The sequence below is a fragment of the Schistocerca piceifrons genome, chromosome 8 (genome assembly GCF_021461385.2).
Source record: "Schistocerca piceifrons isolate TAMUIC-IGC-003096 chromosome 8, iqSchPice1.1, whole genome shotgun sequence".
NCBI classification, from domain to species: domain Eukaryota; kingdom Metazoa; phylum Arthropoda; class Insecta; order Orthoptera; family Acrididae; genus Schistocerca; species Schistocerca piceifrons.
In genome coordinates, this window is record NC_060145.1 from 276,373,607 (window position 1) to 276,390,288 (window position 16,682).

The window sequence follows — 16,682 nt, forward strand, 5'->3', positions numbered from 1 at the left end:
ATGTATTTAAAGCACTCCCTGACAAACTCGTGCGTCAGTGAAAAAACTATAATAAAATTTTCACATATTACTCGTATCTCAAATGGTTTGAGATATCCAAACAAAATTTTGCAAATGACAGCGCGCAAAGATGTGTGTGTTTAGCCGTAAGATTAATATGCGAAACTTCCGTATCTATCGAGATATTCAGACGACTAGAGTTTTTTCAATGAAATAATTTAATTAATTAGAGCCATCGATAGCTGGTGAAACGAGAACTGCTGTGGATTTTGTGACAATATAAGTGAAGAAATTACTAGTTTATTTTTATACTAAGAATGGACTGTTTCATAACATATTGACATGACTAGCACTCAGTTGTTAGTTTAATATGACACTATTTCAGGGTTCTGTTGAAATTTCAACTGCATTAGAATGGCAATGAGATGAACATTTCTGAACTCTTCTGTGTTTTGACAGAAGAAGCAGATTTTAACATGGCAATAATAGAAGTTAGGCATTCGTCAAAACTTGAAACAGTCCTTCGTGAATCAATGTCTCCTGGAGTACCTTCTTGGTAAGGCTGACAATTCAAGACCAGTCCTGTCGTGCAACATTTTCAGTGGCTTCTTTGGTCAGCGTTTGAACCTCACTGAGTGTAAACTACTTGTTTTTACCACGGGACTTTTCATCTACGTCCATAAACTCTGTCGGAATAAATGAGCATGATATGGAGGAAGCCTGATTGAACTATTCCCTTTTCCGTTGGCCAGTTCGTCGATACGATAGCGCGAAGTTTTGGCTTGTGCACTATAACTTCCATCATCTTCGTCTTATACATGCTAGGTTCACATTTATCTCACGGAACATTTTTTTGTACCCGCAAAATATCCGCTTTTCTTCACTGCGTTGTTGAAGCTTTGTGCATTAATAGAGTGGTAATGCGTTTTGTCCATTACTACTGTCGAATTCCGAGGAGTGTTTTGCAGCACAACGTTATCTTCCCAACCCATGAACGTGTTCGCGAACATTTTTATTGAAATCTCTTATTCAGATGTACTGCACTGTTGTTATTAGTGCAATACCAGCACAAAACACTTGTTCATAATACCTTGACGACTACAGAACACTTCAGTTTCATAAAATACGACGTCACAACGAGAGCTGACGAACATTGATGCATCTAATTCGTGCTGTTTAGTCATGGTGTTGACTGGTTAACGGCGTCACGTCCCTCTCCGGTCAGCCAAACGTCAAAAGTCGCAACTAATTTTAAACGCACTATATGCTGCCGCCACTTGAAAATGCTGGAGAGAAAGTTTCGACGATCAGCGATATTTGTTTCGACCAATTACATTGCTAGAAGAAGCTGTAGCTAAAGATGCAAAGGCAAAAAAAGTCGTTTTCACTGTTACACTGTTCAGATTCTGAATTACATTCGCGTTCAATTATGTTGTTACCATCTGATATAAGATGACTTCATGAACTGCCTTGAAACCATTTTAAAACGGTATTGTCAAAGTCAGGGTCTGTAAAGCCGCGTACACACTGCCACTGGAAACATGTTTCTGCCGGAAACATTGTTTTCTGCGATGTTTCGCAAATGTTTCCGACTTTGTTTCTGGTCTCTGTTTCCGTCCACACTGGCGGCAAACATTTCTCGTGTGTTCACGCCGTCTGCAGTGCCCCTTGTGTTATTGTGTTCGTATCGTCTGCTGCTGCGTTATGTCTGGTGTCGAAGAAACAATAATGATATGTGGAGCTGCATTATTAATGCTAGAAGGTTTACACAAACAAAATGAAAGGCGTCCTCGTCGTTGGTGGAGAAAAACATTCTATAGAAGAACTAGCGGAAATAATCTGCTACGTGAGCTGAGTATGGAAGACGGCTCTGGCTTCCGCAACTTCACTCGGATCTCACCTACCGATTTTGAATATCTGGCAAATATGATATCACCATTTGTTTCAAAAAAAGACACGAATTTCAGGAAAGCTATTTCAGTCAACCAAAGGCTTGCAGTTACTCTTCGTTTCCTGGCAACAGGAGATTCATTTCAGAGCCTTGCGTATTTATTTCGCATTTCGAAACAAGCAATATCTAAAGTAGTACCCGAAGTATGTGAAGCTCTGGTGGAAGTACTGAAGGATTATGTAAAGGTAAGTAAATGAAAAACATCGTTAAATAAGCACATTTACGAAGGTTATTATTTCTCAATTACGTTACATAATTCGTCAAACACAACTTCTTCAACTGCGTTGTCACTGTCACTGTCTACATAGCTTGTAAATGTAACAGGGGAATTGTTACTTGATGATGATGGCCCTGCTACATTCATACCCCTTTTCGACTGCTCACTTTCTAAATACGCTACATGTTGTTTCATTAGTACATTATTAAGAATAGCCATTGTTTTTGCTCGTTGTAACTCGGGCAATTTCCTTAAAACTGAGGCCACATACTGCCCATACGCACTGCATTCATCGTCCTTGTCTTCTTGTTTTTGCAGCACTTTAGTTAGCAATTGAGTAGCAATCTTGAAGGGTTGCTGCATGTCTTTTTTCTCGCCCATCATCCTTCTGATTTTTGGTGGTGGAGGACTGGAAGGTCCAGCTGCAACCTCTTCGTCCTCAATTGTGCCCTCTGGCGAATGTACGAAAACCTGAAAATCAAATTTCTTTCTTTCAGATACCTGCGACTGAAAACGACTGGAGTGAAACAGCATGTTTATTCTCACAGATTCTTCAGTTCCCCCATTGTGTCGGAGCAATTGACGGGAAACATATCGTGCTACAGTGCCCTGTTGGTAGTGGAAGTGAATATTACAATTATAAAGGTTCATTCAGCATTGTGCTGCTTGCTGTCGTCGATGCCAGCTACAACTTTTTGTACGCAGACATCGGCTGCCAAGGCAGAATATCAGATGGTGGTGTGTTCAAAAACGCGAGCATAAATGAGTTGATTAACAAAAAGAAACTTAACTTGCCACATGCCGAATGCTTACCAGGTGGCACCAAGGCCCTACCATATGTTTTTGTAGCAGATGATGCATTTCCCTTACAGGAAAACATTATGAAACCCTACCCGGGAAAACATGTTAAAGGTTCAAAAGAGAGAGTTTTTAATTACAGGCTTTCAAGGGCCAGAATGGTTGTTGAGAACACTTTCGGCATTATGGCTTCAGTTTTTCGTGTGTTTAAAAAACCTATGTTGCTACAACCGGAAAAGGCAAAAACTGTCACACTTACAGCTGTATGTCTCCACAATTTTTTAAGGCGAAATGCTGCGGCAAGGAACCAGTACTCCCCACATGGAAGCTTCGATTCCTACGATTTACAAACAGGTGAAATGATTCCAGGCACATGGAGACGAGATGACACTGCATCAGTTTTCATTTCAGCACAGAATATACCAAGGAAAGCTGCTTCCACGAATAAACAAATTCGAGACGAATTTGCTAATTATTTTTTAAGCCCACACGGAAGTGTACCGTGGCAAAATAACTATGGGTGAATGTGACTGTGTACTATAAAATACAAATAAAGACAAACAAGCATAATTTTCGTACCTCATTTTCCACAGTATCTGTTGTCTCCTTTGGCTCATGTACATCGTCCAAGAACTGCAGCAGCCGATAGCCGAACCAGTTCGAGTCATATGCAGTGTCTGCACCACTACCAGATGGTCTGCTGGCAATAATTTTTCTTTTCTCGCGCCTGTACGCAACCACTAGCGATCGTATTTTCTTCTCAACACTTCCCTTGTCCGTGCTAAAGGCTGTTGCAATTTTTGCAAGAGCATCGTGTTTTTTAAGGGTATTTTTGTAATCCTTGCTCCGGACGTTCCATAAACAATCCTCCTCCTGGTACATTGCAATTAAATCGACAATTTGTTGCCTTGACCACTCCATTATTCTACAAAACAAAGCGAAAATGAAAACGACAGTAAACAGAACACCGCTAAAAAGTTGACGACACACACACACATACGCTAGCGCCGTGCAGCGGTGACAAGTGGTAGCTAGCCGGAAACATTGTTTCCTTTGATCTGTACCGACACTGCTACGGATAGATGTTTCTGTGTTTCCAAACATGTTTCGAAACATGTTTCCAAATGGTGTCCACATCAAGCTACCGGAAACATGTTTTGAAAACATGTTTCAGTCTCAGTGTGTACGCGGCTTAACACAAACACTATACGATGACCTAGGGGAGACTGCACCCGTGACGTTAAATGGAAAGAAAACGTATAGAACAATACTACTATTTGATACCAGCATTCTGTAAATTTTACTCGATTTGAGTGCCATAGTACACTTTTATTGTGATTTAGCGCCTGAAAGCATTAAATCTTCGATTTAACCATCATATGATAATTACGAACACGATGTTTTTGTTGATATTTACACGCCTGTGTTTATAAAGGTACCATAAAATGAAATGTGGACAAGAAACAGATAAACTCGTTAGTCGCCATATTACTTAACACAGGCCCGAGATATATGAAACAAACTATTTTGATAATTTTAGCATATATGTGACTGCATCATAGTTAAACTATACTTAGTGAGTAGTACAGACGAAATTATGATTTTGTGATACAGGGTTGGTACTTGGTGTGTTGGCAGCGTGGGAAAGCAAGCAATAACTAAGCGCGCGAGATATGGGAATATGTATGTGGTGTTGTGTTTTTAGCTTTTGTTATTGACAGATACATTTGTTTTCGTGAACCAATAGAATCGAATGTATAGATACTCTGAACTATTGCATATAAACTTTGGTACTGAATAAAAGTGTGGTGCCGTACTAAAAGTTTCAATTTTACGTAGGTTATACAAAATTTGCTTCACGATATTGAATAGTTGTAGGTTAAAATGTTGATCTCTCTCTCTCTCTCTCTCTCTCTCTCTCTCTCTCTCTCTCTCTCTCAAGGGGACCAATAAAATACTGTATTATAGTTTACAACGCGTATGAGTACGAGAAGTGACTATCTTTTCTTTTTCTGTAGGTTTTAAGAGCCCTCATAATGTCTGATACAGACGACGACGACAGCAGTGAAAACTTCAGTCTTTTTCCGGACATCAGTAAGGAATATCAGAGTAAGTTTTTATTACTCTTACGGTTTTTTATCCATCATTGCCTTTCTGAACATCTGATTGTTTTTTAAATAAAAATTCCCTGTTTTGTCATAAATAGCCTTATTTCTAAATTCATTTACACTCTGAAGAGCTGATATTCTAGTTTTCCTCTTAAATTAACAAACTGCATTGCCACAAATTGTTGGCATAGGCATTACTTAAGTTTATTCTGTTTCCATTCAGAATTTGCTTGGCAGTGTTTCTCTTTTATGTACTCACTGTGTCACATATATTTTGTGACAGAGCGAGTACCATTCCGTCACTGCCATATTGTTGACGTACTTGGCATCTTATCATATAGTTGTATGCTTTAATTTTAAGTAGAATCACTATCATTTATGTTATACCTTGTACATAATGACCACAAATCAAGCTGTGTAACATTTTTATTTAATACATGAGGACATTAATTTCTTAACTTTAAGAATGGAAACATAAAATTAGTGTGTTTCAAATCTGCTTTTAAGAGTTGGTGTGTTAGTTAACCGGTAGATAAGTTATTTTTCTCAGTACCATAGGTAGGGTTTGTATGAGAAGCCCAAATAACAATTGCACCATTTTCATACTGCAGGAAGAAGCATTTAAAATTATGTGTACTAGTGTCTTGCATCTGCTGGGTGATAGAGTAATAGTATTTCATTGTGATCTGGAAATTGTTGCATCTTTAACTATCTGCTTAGTGCAGCTGTAAGGTCCATTACTCATGTGTCACACTTTATACTGGACAGACTTTGCCCGCTGTTAGTCCACTACTACCGTAGGTGAAATTGTATATTGTTATCAGATTGGTTAGTGGCTTTCTATTCTGATGTCATACTGTCATGTCTGTCTTGATTTCTTCTTTTTGCTTTCAAGAAATTTGTTGACCAAGAAAATAAAAGTAATATTTATGTCCGAGACAGAAGTGTTAGGCCTACTCTAAGATCCTAAGAAATGACCCCCACAGATTACTATCAAAATACTGGTGATCAACGGCGAAGTATTCACAGCAAATGTGAATGAAAACCAGTGGAACTCACATAACAGATAATGAACTCCATGTTGAAATCTACATCAACAATCTACAAAACACAGTGAGGTGCATGGTAGAGGATACATTTAATTTTATCAGTCAGTTCATTCGTGTATGGAGTGTGAGAAGAATGATTGATTGAATGCCACTGTTCATGCAGTAATTATTCTAATATTTCTTGTCTTGACGATTTCTATGTGAGTGATACATAGGGGATCGTAGTGTATTTCTAGACACATTATTTGAAGCCTGTTCTTGAAACTTTGTTAATAGACTATCTTGGGACAGATTATGTCTACATTCAAGAGTCTTCCAATTCAGTTCCTTCGGTATCTCTGTGATGCTCTCCCAGAGATTAAACAAACATGTGACCATTTGTGCTGCCCTTTTCTGCATTATGTTCAATATCCTTTTTTAGTCTTATCTGATATGGTTCTCACACACTTCAGCAATATTCAAGAACTGGTTGCACAAGTAATTTGTAAGCAATCTCCATTGTGGACTGATTGCAGTTCCTCAGTATTCTGTCAATAAACTGAAGTTTACCACTTATGGTGATCAATACATTTCAGGTCCCTACAAAGTGTTACACTCAGGTATTTGTATGAGTTGGTTGATTCCAACAATGACTCATTGATATTATAGGCCTAGTAATTGGGTACAACATTTTTTCGTTTAGTGAGTACATAATTCTACATTGCTGAACTTTTGCAGCAAGTTGCTGATATTTGCAACATTTAGAAATCTTGTCAAGATCTGACTGAATATTTATGCAGCTTCTTTGAGATAATACTTCATTACAGATAACTGCATCATCTGCAAAAAGTCTATTATTATTATTCTCATCTCAGAAACGTTCATACATAAAAACACTGTTTATACAATTATTGACAGGTCAACACAGTTTATATAATCTCTGACCAAAATTTGGGCCATTCAGTTGGCTGGTGAAGATAGTCTTCTGTACAGTTTGCAGGACACATTTGACCCTGAAACGTATGTTGAACAGTCTGTTCTTTCCTACAGTCACATTGAGTTTTGTTTCCTTCAATGTATCCCGATTTTGCCAGGTTAGTCTGTGTTCTGCCCACACCTGACCTCAGCGTATTCAAGGACTTCCAGGTTGGTCAATTCTCACCATGACCAGGGGGTAAAGATTCTGAAAATCTTTTCCAACCAGGAGGGTGGGATGTCTCAGCCCTCCATAGTTGCAACCTGACTTCTTCATCAATGGTTGTTAGTTTCTCTGATGGTCTGAAGAAACTTTTTCTTGACCTTAGTCATTGTGCATAGGATTGTTACCCATGCATGGGATGCATTTTTTCCTGCTTCAGTTTAATTCTTTCCCGGTTTGCTGCTACTTTTTCTTCGAACAGGAGGTGGTGCAGTTCCTGCAAGGTGGTAGAGCCAATCAACTGTAGTTGACTTCAAACAGCCTGTTATAATTCTGCATGTGTCATTTAGGGCAATGTCCACCCGTTTGACATGTGTTGACTTATACCAAACAGGGCAAGTATACTCTGCAGCGGAGTAGCATAATGCCATTGCAGAAATTTAGATCATTTCAGCTTGGCTGCTCCACTGTGATCTGGTCAGTTCTCTCACTACGTTGGTCTGGTGGAGACTTTTGATTTGAAATTCGTGCGATGTGTTTTAAATGTTAGAGATCTGTTGACTGTTATTGCTAGGTATTTTGGAGTGTCACAGTGTTCCAATTTAACCCCTGACCATTCAGTCTTTCTTGTGGGTGGTTTCCCTATTTCTCAGATTGAAAGCACACACTTGTTGTGTCTTTGATGGTTTTGGTTTAAGCTGGTTTATTCTGTAGTATTTTGACAGATCTTCAAGAGCATTCTGTAGGGTGATTTCTATTGAATCACAGTTTGAGCTCTGGGTTGCCAGATTGAGATCATCACCATACAAGAAACTCCTGCAGTTGAAGACTATAGATTGGTCACTGCTATATATATTGTACAGAGCTGGAGCCAACACACTTCCCTGAGGAAGGGCATTTTTCTGTAGCCTCCATCAGCTGTGATGTCCTTGGAGGTTAATAAAGAATCTTCGATTCTGTAGAAGATTGGCGTTAAGCCTGGTGAGGCTGAAATCCTTGGTTAGGTTGTAGACCTTTTTAATAGTAATTGGTGGTTGATGGTGTCGTACACTGCTGTCAAGTCCATAAATACCACTCCTGTCACCTTACGGGCTTCAAAGCCATCTTCTAAAACTGTTTAAGACTGAGTAATTGTCCCGTGCAACTTTTACCAGGGCAGAATCCAGCTTGCTGCGATATAAGCAAGGTATCAATAATAAAATGTGAGAGTTGGTTTAGTCACTCTCTCCAGCAGTTTGTAAAGGTGACACAGTAATGCGATTGGTCTAAAATTCTTTGGACTATTCTTTACCTGGTTTCAGTATAGCAATTACTTGACCCTTCTGCCATATCTTTGGAATTTTACATCTATCAACACATTTATTGAAGAGTTGGAGAATCCATTCCGTTGTTGCTAATCCAAAGTGCTTGATTTGCTCAGTTCGTAAGTTGTCCAAACCAACTGACTCACCAGTATTACTCTGTTTAATAGCTTTCTGTAATTCATCTATTGTGAATGGAAGTGAAGAGTTGTTATTCTCATCTTCCTCACATCTTCATAGTTTTGGTTTTTTGGATTTATGGCTGGGCTTGCCATTTAGCAGTAGCTGGTGTGCTATTTGGTTGGTGGCGATATTTTGGTGTGTTTAGTGATCTCAGTTGGAACATTGCACAGGTGGCACAGAGTCTCCAAGTGTTATAACTGTCTCTTTTTGGATCCAGGTTTTCTATTGTTTTAATCCATTTTTACATTTTTGACTCTCTTATAGAGGAAATGAGTTTGTTTCCTGTTTCTATAGTTGTTTCACTGAAAGGGTTTTCTGTAAATAAGTTGCTGAATGCTGTAAATAAGGCTGTCTGATATCATGTAAGCCTAGGAACGTAAGATTTTTGACAATCACGGTGTATAGATATTTTGGTAGTTGTTGCACTGTTCTGGTGTTGGTTCCATAGATGACACTTTGGAAACCAATAAATATGCAAATCTTGATCAGTCAGCCTTTCTAAAGTTAAACCTCCTCCAAAATGGTGTTTTTTTTTTTAGGTCTAACAGCAGCAAATTTTGGCAGGTTATTCTGTCTGAGGCTACTTTTAATATTGTCTACAAGGTCATTAATATCCAACATGAATAGCAAGGGTCCCAACACACTTCCCTGGGGCACACCCGAAGTTACTTTTACATTTACTGATGACCCTCCAACAAGATTAACATGGTGTTTTGTCCTTCCTATCAAAATCCAGTCATAAATTTCACTTGACACCCCCATATTATCGTACTTTTGACAATAAGCGTAGGTTTGTTACTGAGTCAAATGCTTTTCGGAAATCGAAGAACATTGCTTCTACCTGGTTGCCATGATTCAAAGCTTTCAGTATGTCGTGAGAAAAGTGCAAGTTGGGTTTCATGTGATCGATGTATTCAGAATCCATGCTGGCTGGTATTGAGGAGGTCGTTCTATTCAAGATACCTCATTATGTTTGAGCTCAAAATATGTTCTAAGTTTATACAACAAATTGATAGATTTGTGGATCGCTTCTTCTACCCTTCTTGTAGATAGATGTGACCTGTGCTTTCTTCTGAGAACTGGGCACGGGTTTTTGTTAGAGGCATCTCTGGTAGACTACAGTTGAAAGAGGGGCTAATTCAGTATAGAATCTGACAGGAATTCTGTTGGGCCCTGGAGCTTTGTTCAATTTTAACTATTTCAGCTGTTTCTCAGCGCCATTGATACTTATTTCATTCGTCGTTTCAGTTGGATGAGGATTACATTGGGGTAATTCTTCTAGGCTTCCCTTTGTAAATGAATGTTGGGAAAAAAAAAAAAAAAAAAAAAAAATCCCTTCTCATTTGCTAGGGACTGGACACTAACTTTGGGATAATGGAAGCGTCTGATTCCACCCCTCTGCTTTGACCAATGACATCACCACGGTGGCGGAAATGACCATTCACAACAACTCCCATACCGCTCCTATGACGTCATCAAGTAAACATGACAACAAACACAAAAATAGATTGAAAACCACCAAATAGATATTCCTCCAAAAATATAATGAAAGTAATGGGGAAATTGGGGGTTTTTGGGTGGGGACAAACTAAATATAAACACACACCACTACACCAAACGACAAAAAACATTAAAATAACAAGACCCTCACAACCTTTCCAAATTCCACTACACGCAAAATCCACTGGAATCGATCGCTTCCCTTGATCTATATAGGGCAACAGAAACAACCGATACCACACTATAAATCTCAAAACTTTCACCACCACCACACTTAATCTTTAAAAAAAAAAAAAAAAAAAATCCCTTGAAAATCAAAAATGGAATTGAACACTTCCCTTGATCTGTTATCCTTGCGACATCTCTACATATAGCTGTCCCTGGTCCGAGACGCCAGAACTTTAGCAAGCCTCATTTCTTCATGACACACTGAACACTTCATGACCTTGTCAGTCATATCCATACCTACAACACACACAGCGAACATAAAAAAAACTACAATAACGTTGACATAACAAAACCAAAATCGTTAACTCACTGGAAAATATTCCGCTGAAAGCACAGTCGCTACCGATACGACACATGTGCAATGCTACCACACAAATGAATCCCATATGCCACATAAAACGCTACCCATAAACACACCACCAGAGAGAACCACTGACCGCAACAATACGCCACCTGTAAACACACCACACACGCAAACTAAACCAAAAAAGTCACCTAAGACACAACACATACACACACCACCAGAGAGCACCACCAATCACGTCAAAACGACACCTACAAACACACCACTCTCACAAACTAAATTCTGCGCCGTTGTGACGTCACAGTCCACAACAGCCTTACGTCGCAGCTCAAAGCCGAGTGGTGGAATCGGACGCTTCTGTTGACCGCTAACTTTGGTGCCACTAACAGTTTTTACAGATGACCAGAATTTCTTTGGGTGCTGTGAAAGATCATTTAACAATATTCTGGTACGGTAGTATTTGAAGGCGTCGTGCATTGCTCTCTTGACAGCCAGATGCATTTCATTCTGCACTAACTACATGCCTAGGCTTTGTTTTACTTGTATAAAGCAGTAATTTCTGTTTCTTTAAACTTTTTTTACAGTGACTATATACCAAGGAGTTTCCCTCCCTCTATTAACTATTCTACTGGGTACATACGTATCCAGTGCATGGTAAACCATTCTTTTAAACTTGACTCATAGTTCCTCTACATGCTCCTACCCAGTACTGAAAGTTTAAAATTCCTCATTGAGATATGCACTACTGATGTTTTATCTAGTTTACTAAACATACATTTTTTTCTGCTTGTTTTAGACATCATATGTACTTTGGTAATCATTATTGCCGCATCTGCGTCGTGATCACTGATACCAGTTTCAAAGTGGATATCCTCAAAGAGGTCAGGGCTATTTGTTACCATTACATCCAATATATTTCTATCATGAGTGGAGTATCTGACTCTCAGTTCTACTTAGTTTTCAACGAAGGCATTTAGTAACATTTCACAGGATGTCTTATCACACCCACACTAACAAAACTGTAATTTTTCCTATTAATTGTTGGATGATTAAAGTCTCCACCAGTGATTGCAGTATGATTGGAAACTTACGTGCAAGTGAGCTGAGGTTTTCTCCAAAGTTTTCGGTTACATCAGGAGATGAGTGTGGTGGGTAATATAAGGATCCAATTATCATTTTGTGTCCACCCTTAATACTGAGTCTTGTTTCAATTTCTAACTTGGTGATTTCTGTTTCTTGTCTACTGCGACAAATACTCCACACAGTTTCCCATTTTCCTATCCTTTCAATATACACTTAAATTTTTCCCAAAAATCTCGCTGCTATCAATTTCAGGTGTCAACCAGCTTTCTATACGTAGTATTTATGAGTGTCAAGAGTGTTTCAATCTTTGGCATTTTGTTCTGAATGCTTTGGCAGTTTGCCATTAGGATTTTAACAGTCTCACCTGTGGGAGGCATTTCTTTTGATCTGATACTTCTTGGTTTCCTACAGCTATTATTTCTGGTTTTCTGATTGAATAGAGAGTTGCCTACCTTAGTAGGAGCCTCTCGTGTAGCGCACACCTGACCTATTAAGGGGGCCATATAGTTCTCCACCCATGACGCGAGTCCAGAAAGTTACAGTGTAGCTTGTCACAGAAGTTTGGAAGTCTCTGATTCAATCCTTTTAGTCAACTCAGAACCCCAGGACCACAATCAGTTCTGGGAACAATGCTGCAAATTGTGAGCTTCATTGAAAGTCCCAAGTGCAAGGCTGGTCTTCTCAACCTTCTCTGCCAGTCACTGGAATGACCCAAGTATGACCTTGGAGCCCAGACCTAAGCATCATTTTTCCAATGTGTGTCACAGTCTGCAGTTGGTTGCATCCTGTTTTCTCAGTGGCTGAAAGATGGTGAATCAGGTGCCCAGGCATACACACTTCAGTGCACCTGGTGTCCATTCCTGTCCCTTGCTGCCATTTCTCTAGGGTTTACCGTCATTCACTATACGTTTAAACTGTCGACAATTAAGTGACCCACCTGTACCCTTTTGTGTTTGCTTCCTTTTGACACCGGAAAAACAGGTTTCCCCAAAACAGATGAAGTGAGTCCCACTGTCTCAGTTTCAGCGAAAGTCAGCACCTCAAACTTGCTGGTTAGTGGGACTGATACAATACCCTGAGTCCTCCCTGGTTCCTGTCCACCCTGTGCAGGATGCCTAGATCTTCCATTGACACACCCTTGCAGTCAAGTGATTGAGTAATGACAGATCCTGTACTTTCTGCAGAGGAGACAGGATCCACAGGAGAAGATAGTATTTGAGGTACCTCTGGTACCATTATCTCAAGTACATGACGCTTGGGAGCTCTTCCAACACACCAATTAGCAGCAGCTGCCAATCGTTTGAGAGTAGTCAGGACGATTTCCAGCTTAAGAACGTCGACTAACTCATCTCATCTTCCTTTACAAAGGAAAGTCCATGAGTAGTGTGCCGGTTAAACCACAGCAAAAATAAGGAGCATGAATATTAGAGTCAGAGGCATTAGAAACAGCTTATGTCCCTAAAATTGAGCAAAACTTCAGGGATACGTAGTAACGTCTATCAAAAATTCTATACTGAATTTGCAGTTGATGTAGCACCTCTTTTAACCGTAATGTACTGTAGATCCCTCAAACAGTGCCCAAGAGCTGGAAGAAAGACAAGGTTATTCCATCTATAAGAAGGGTAGTGCAAGTGAACCACAAAACTACCATCCAACATATTTGACATTTATCCGTTGTAGAATCTCAGAATGTGTTCTGAACTCAAACATAATGTGTCTCAGGCAGAATGACCTCTTCCGTGACAACTAGCAATGACTCTGCACGCACTGGCCATTTGAAACCCAATTCACACTCTTCTCACATGACATTGGGAAAGCTATGGGTAAAGGTAGTCAGGTACATGCATTGAGGAAGTCTTGGTAGGGTGGACTAGCATATGTTGGATGGCCTCGTCGATAGATATGGAAATGATTTAAGGTGTGCCTCTTGGTCCTGTGTTGAGGGTCATGTTGTTCCTGTTGTATGTTAATAATAATGTGTTGTGGACTGGCAAGACAGCCAATCCACAATGACGGGTAGCCGAAAGGCACGCGTTTAGCTCACGCAGGCTGGCGTGAGGTCTGGAACAGGTCAAGGTCTTATAGTAGCAAAAATAGTACGTAGCTTCTGGAATACTTAACTTTAATCCATAATTGGTGAACATCGGTCTGACGGTACATGCATCACAAGATAAATAGCAAATGATAATGGCGCCTTGCTAGGTCGTAGCAAATGACGTAGCTGAAGGCTATGCTAACTATCGTCTCGGCAAATGAGAGCGTAATTTGTCAGTGAACCATCGCTAGCAAAGTCGACTGTACAACTGGGGGCGAGTGCTAGGAAATCTCTCTAGACCTGCCGTGTGGCGGCGCTCGGTCTGCAATCACTGATAGTGGCGACACGCGGATCCGACGTATACTAACAGACCGCGGCCGATTTAAAGGCTACCACCTAGCAATGTGGTGTCTGGCGGTGACACCACATAATGTGCTACAAAACATTAATAGTAACCTCAAAAATTTTGCAGATGATGCAATTATCTATAATGAAAAACCTTTCTAAAAAAAGTTGTACAAATATTCAGCAAGATTCTAGTTAGACTTTGAAGTGGTGCAAAGATTGGCAGGTAGCTTTAAATGTTCAGAAATGTGCACCTCATAAAACGGAAGAATGTGGTGCACTATGACTACAATATCACTGAGTCACAGCTGGAAGCATTCAGCTCATACAAACACCCGAGTAACAATTTGTATGTGTATGAAATGGAATGTTCACATAGGCTGAGCTGTAGGTAATGCAGATGACATGCTTTTATTCATTGGTAGTATACAGGGAAAATGCAGTGAGTCTGCAGAACAAATTGCTTACAAAACCCCTGTCTGATCTGTCCTAGACTATTGCTCAAGTGTGTGGAACCCATACCAGCTAGTTTCTGAGGCTGCTTTCAGTTTCTGATTAAAGCTAGAGGATGTAGTGTATGCTGCTGGCCTTGATGGTAGAATGAAAGCATAGCCTACCATTGCAACATTGTATTCATAAACACACACAGCAGTAAGGCTATTGTGTGCCATTACTAAATGGTTAATGCGGTTCATGCTTCACAGTGTCCCAGTTCAGTTAAAAGTTGTCTCTCTAATGACTTCTAAAGGCAAGGGAAATTTCATTTTCAGTATTTTATAAAATACTGACCAAATTTAAAAACTTAAATGCTGTCATAATCTGCTCATTAAATGATCTCAGGTTTATGGTTTTACACTGTACACAAATACAGTCATTATACACCCAGAATTTGATAATGAGAGCACTTAGTGAATTGCAACAAACTTTACACATCATTTCAAACCTTTACAACACTTTTTCTCACTTTGAGTTTCTGTAAAACATTGTCAGTCGTGGGGATTTTGCATTCTTTTAAATTTGGCATGCTATTTTCATTGTTTTTGCAACAGTGTTTTGACCTGTTTTGTGTACCATGACAGATCAGTTCTGCCTATTTTTAATTTTTTTAGGTATACTATCCATTGGTGTTGATGCTATTTCTTTAAATTTAAGCCACATCTGGTCTACACTTTCACAATTAGCGTGGAAAGAATGGAGGTTGTCTCTGAGAAAGGCGTCAAGCAGAATTTTTATCTGCTTTCGCAATAAATTTATATCTCTTTTAGTGTGTTTTGGTATCCAGTCTCACTACAACGACCCTGTGGTCACTAGTCCCTGTATCTGTCACAGTGCTTCCTATTTGCTCGGTGCTATTTGTTGCTAAGAGGTTGAGTATGTTTTCACAGCCCTGTACACTCTGAGTTTGTTCAAGATAATTTTCGAGGAAAGCGTTTAGTATGATTTTGGACTTAGTTTTACACCTACCACTGACTTAAAACCTGTTATTTCGCCAATATACTGAGTGTAGATTGAAGTGACAACTAAGTGTAATTGTATGAGTGGAAAATGAGACTCAAGCCTTCTTTGAACTATTCAGCAACTTATCATCTGAGTTGGCAGGTCGGGTAAAAGAAACCAGTCATTAATTTATTTTAGTTGTCAAGTGTAACCCTGACCCTTAATAACTCACAGGAACTATATACTTTAATTTCACTACAGGGTAGACCACTATAACTGGAACATAAATGCCACCACCAACTGTATTCAATCTATGGTTTCTGAACACCATCAGGTCCTATGTAAAAATTTCACCTGAACTTCTGTTTTTAGCCAGCTTTCAGTACCTATAACAATTTGTACGTCAGTACTTTCTGTTAGTGCCTGGAGCTCTGGAAGCTTATTTTATACATGGGAGTTTCATTCTTTAAAGAATCAGGGGTCGCTGAAATCAACAAATTGATGAATAATTTCCTGTATTTGGAATGGGCACTTTAGAGGTGCAGTACATACAGAAAAGCTACTTGTATAGCAGAGCATGTGTAGCTATATGAGGTTTGTTAGAAAGGTTTCCAACCGTTGGCTGGGAAAGAGAGAACAGGCTTATCCAGGGTGTTGGACATCTAACCACCCTCAAAATAGTTCGCTTGGGACTACACACACTGCTCTCAGCAGTGGCGCTATTGTTGGAAGCATGCTGAAAAAGCCTCATTTGGAATGGAGTTTAACTCAGCTGTCATTGCTGCTATAATGTTTTCTATTGTCTGAAATCACATTCCTTTCAATGGCCTCTTGAGTTTGGGAACAACCAAAAGTCGCAGGGTGCAGGAGAGTAAGGAACCTGTTTAAGCACAGGAATCTGGTTTTTCACTAAAAAATTGAGAGTCAAGTGAAGGAATGGCTGGAACATTGTCGTGATGGAGGCACCAATTTGCTGTTGACCCCAAGCCCATTCTCTCGCACCACATACATCCCTTTGCTAATTGT

The 16,682-nt window shown here is 39.6% G+C and overlaps 3 protein-coding genes across 5 annotated transcripts in view; 2 read left to right on the forward strand and 1 right to left on the reverse strand.

The window, feature by feature from the left end:
• The first annotated feature begins 1,678 nt into the window (after window positions 1-1,678).
• Window positions 1,679-3,536, forward strand: LOC124711933 (protein ALP1-like). The gene is made up of 2 exons (XM_047242192.1): window positions 1,679-2,136; window positions 2,666-3,536. The coding sequence occupies exons 1-2, from the start codon at window positions 1,705-1,707 to the stop codon at window positions 3,488-3,490; spliced, it is 1,257 nt and encodes a 418-aa protein (XP_047098148.1). The 5' UTR covers window positions 1,679-1,704; the 3' UTR covers window positions 3,491-3,536.
• On the reverse strand, window positions 2,173-4,003 carry LOC124711934. The gene is made up of 2 exons (XM_047242193.1): window positions 3,546-4,003; window positions 2,173-2,639 (listed from the first exon to the last, which is right to left on the reverse strand). Exons 1-2 carry the CDS (start codon window positions 3,885-3,887, stop codon window positions 2,184-2,186), a joined length of 798 nt encoding a protein of 265 aa, XP_047098149.1. The 5' UTR covers window positions 3,888-4,003; the 3' UTR covers window positions 2,173-2,183.
• Window positions 4,004-4,612: 609 nt separating this feature from the next.
• The window catches only part of LOC124711880 (uncharacterized protein CG4449), a 165,347-nt gene continuing 153,277 nt past the window's right edge, over window positions 4,613-16,682 (forward strand). The window contains exons 1-2 of one of the 3 annotated variants that reach the window (XM_047242120.1): window positions 4,613-4,840; window positions 4,985-5,075. In XM_047242120.1, coding sequence (XP_047098076.1) covers window positions 5,003-5,075 — 73 coding nt within the window. In that variant the 5' untranslated portion in view covers window positions 4,613-4,840; window positions 4,985-5,002. The remainder of the gene's footprint in view (window positions 4,841-4,984; window positions 5,076-16,682) is intronic. The other 2 variants (XM_047242119.1, XM_047242121.1) reach the window with 2 other exon arrangements.

What these genes read in the sequence shown, in the direction of transcription:
- LOC124711933 (XM_047242192.1), top strand. Translation starts at nt 1,705, where the DNA reads ATGTCTGGTGTCGAAGAAACAATAATGATATGTGGAGCTGCATTATTA. An exon ending in TACTGAAGGATTATGTAAAG is followed by an intron (nt 2,137 to 2,665) that starts GTAAGTAAATGA and finishes TCTTTCTTTCAG; the next exon opens with ATACCTGCGACTGAAAACGA.
- LOC124711934 (XM_047242193.1), bottom strand. Translation starts at nt 3,887, where the DNA reads ATGGAGTGGTCAAGGCAACAAATTGTCGATTTAATTGCAATGTACCAG. An exon ending in CAGATACTGTGGAAAATGAG is followed by an intron (nt 2,640 to 3,545) that starts GTACGAAAATTA and finishes TTTGATTTTCAG; the next exon opens with GTTTTCGTACATTCGCCAGA.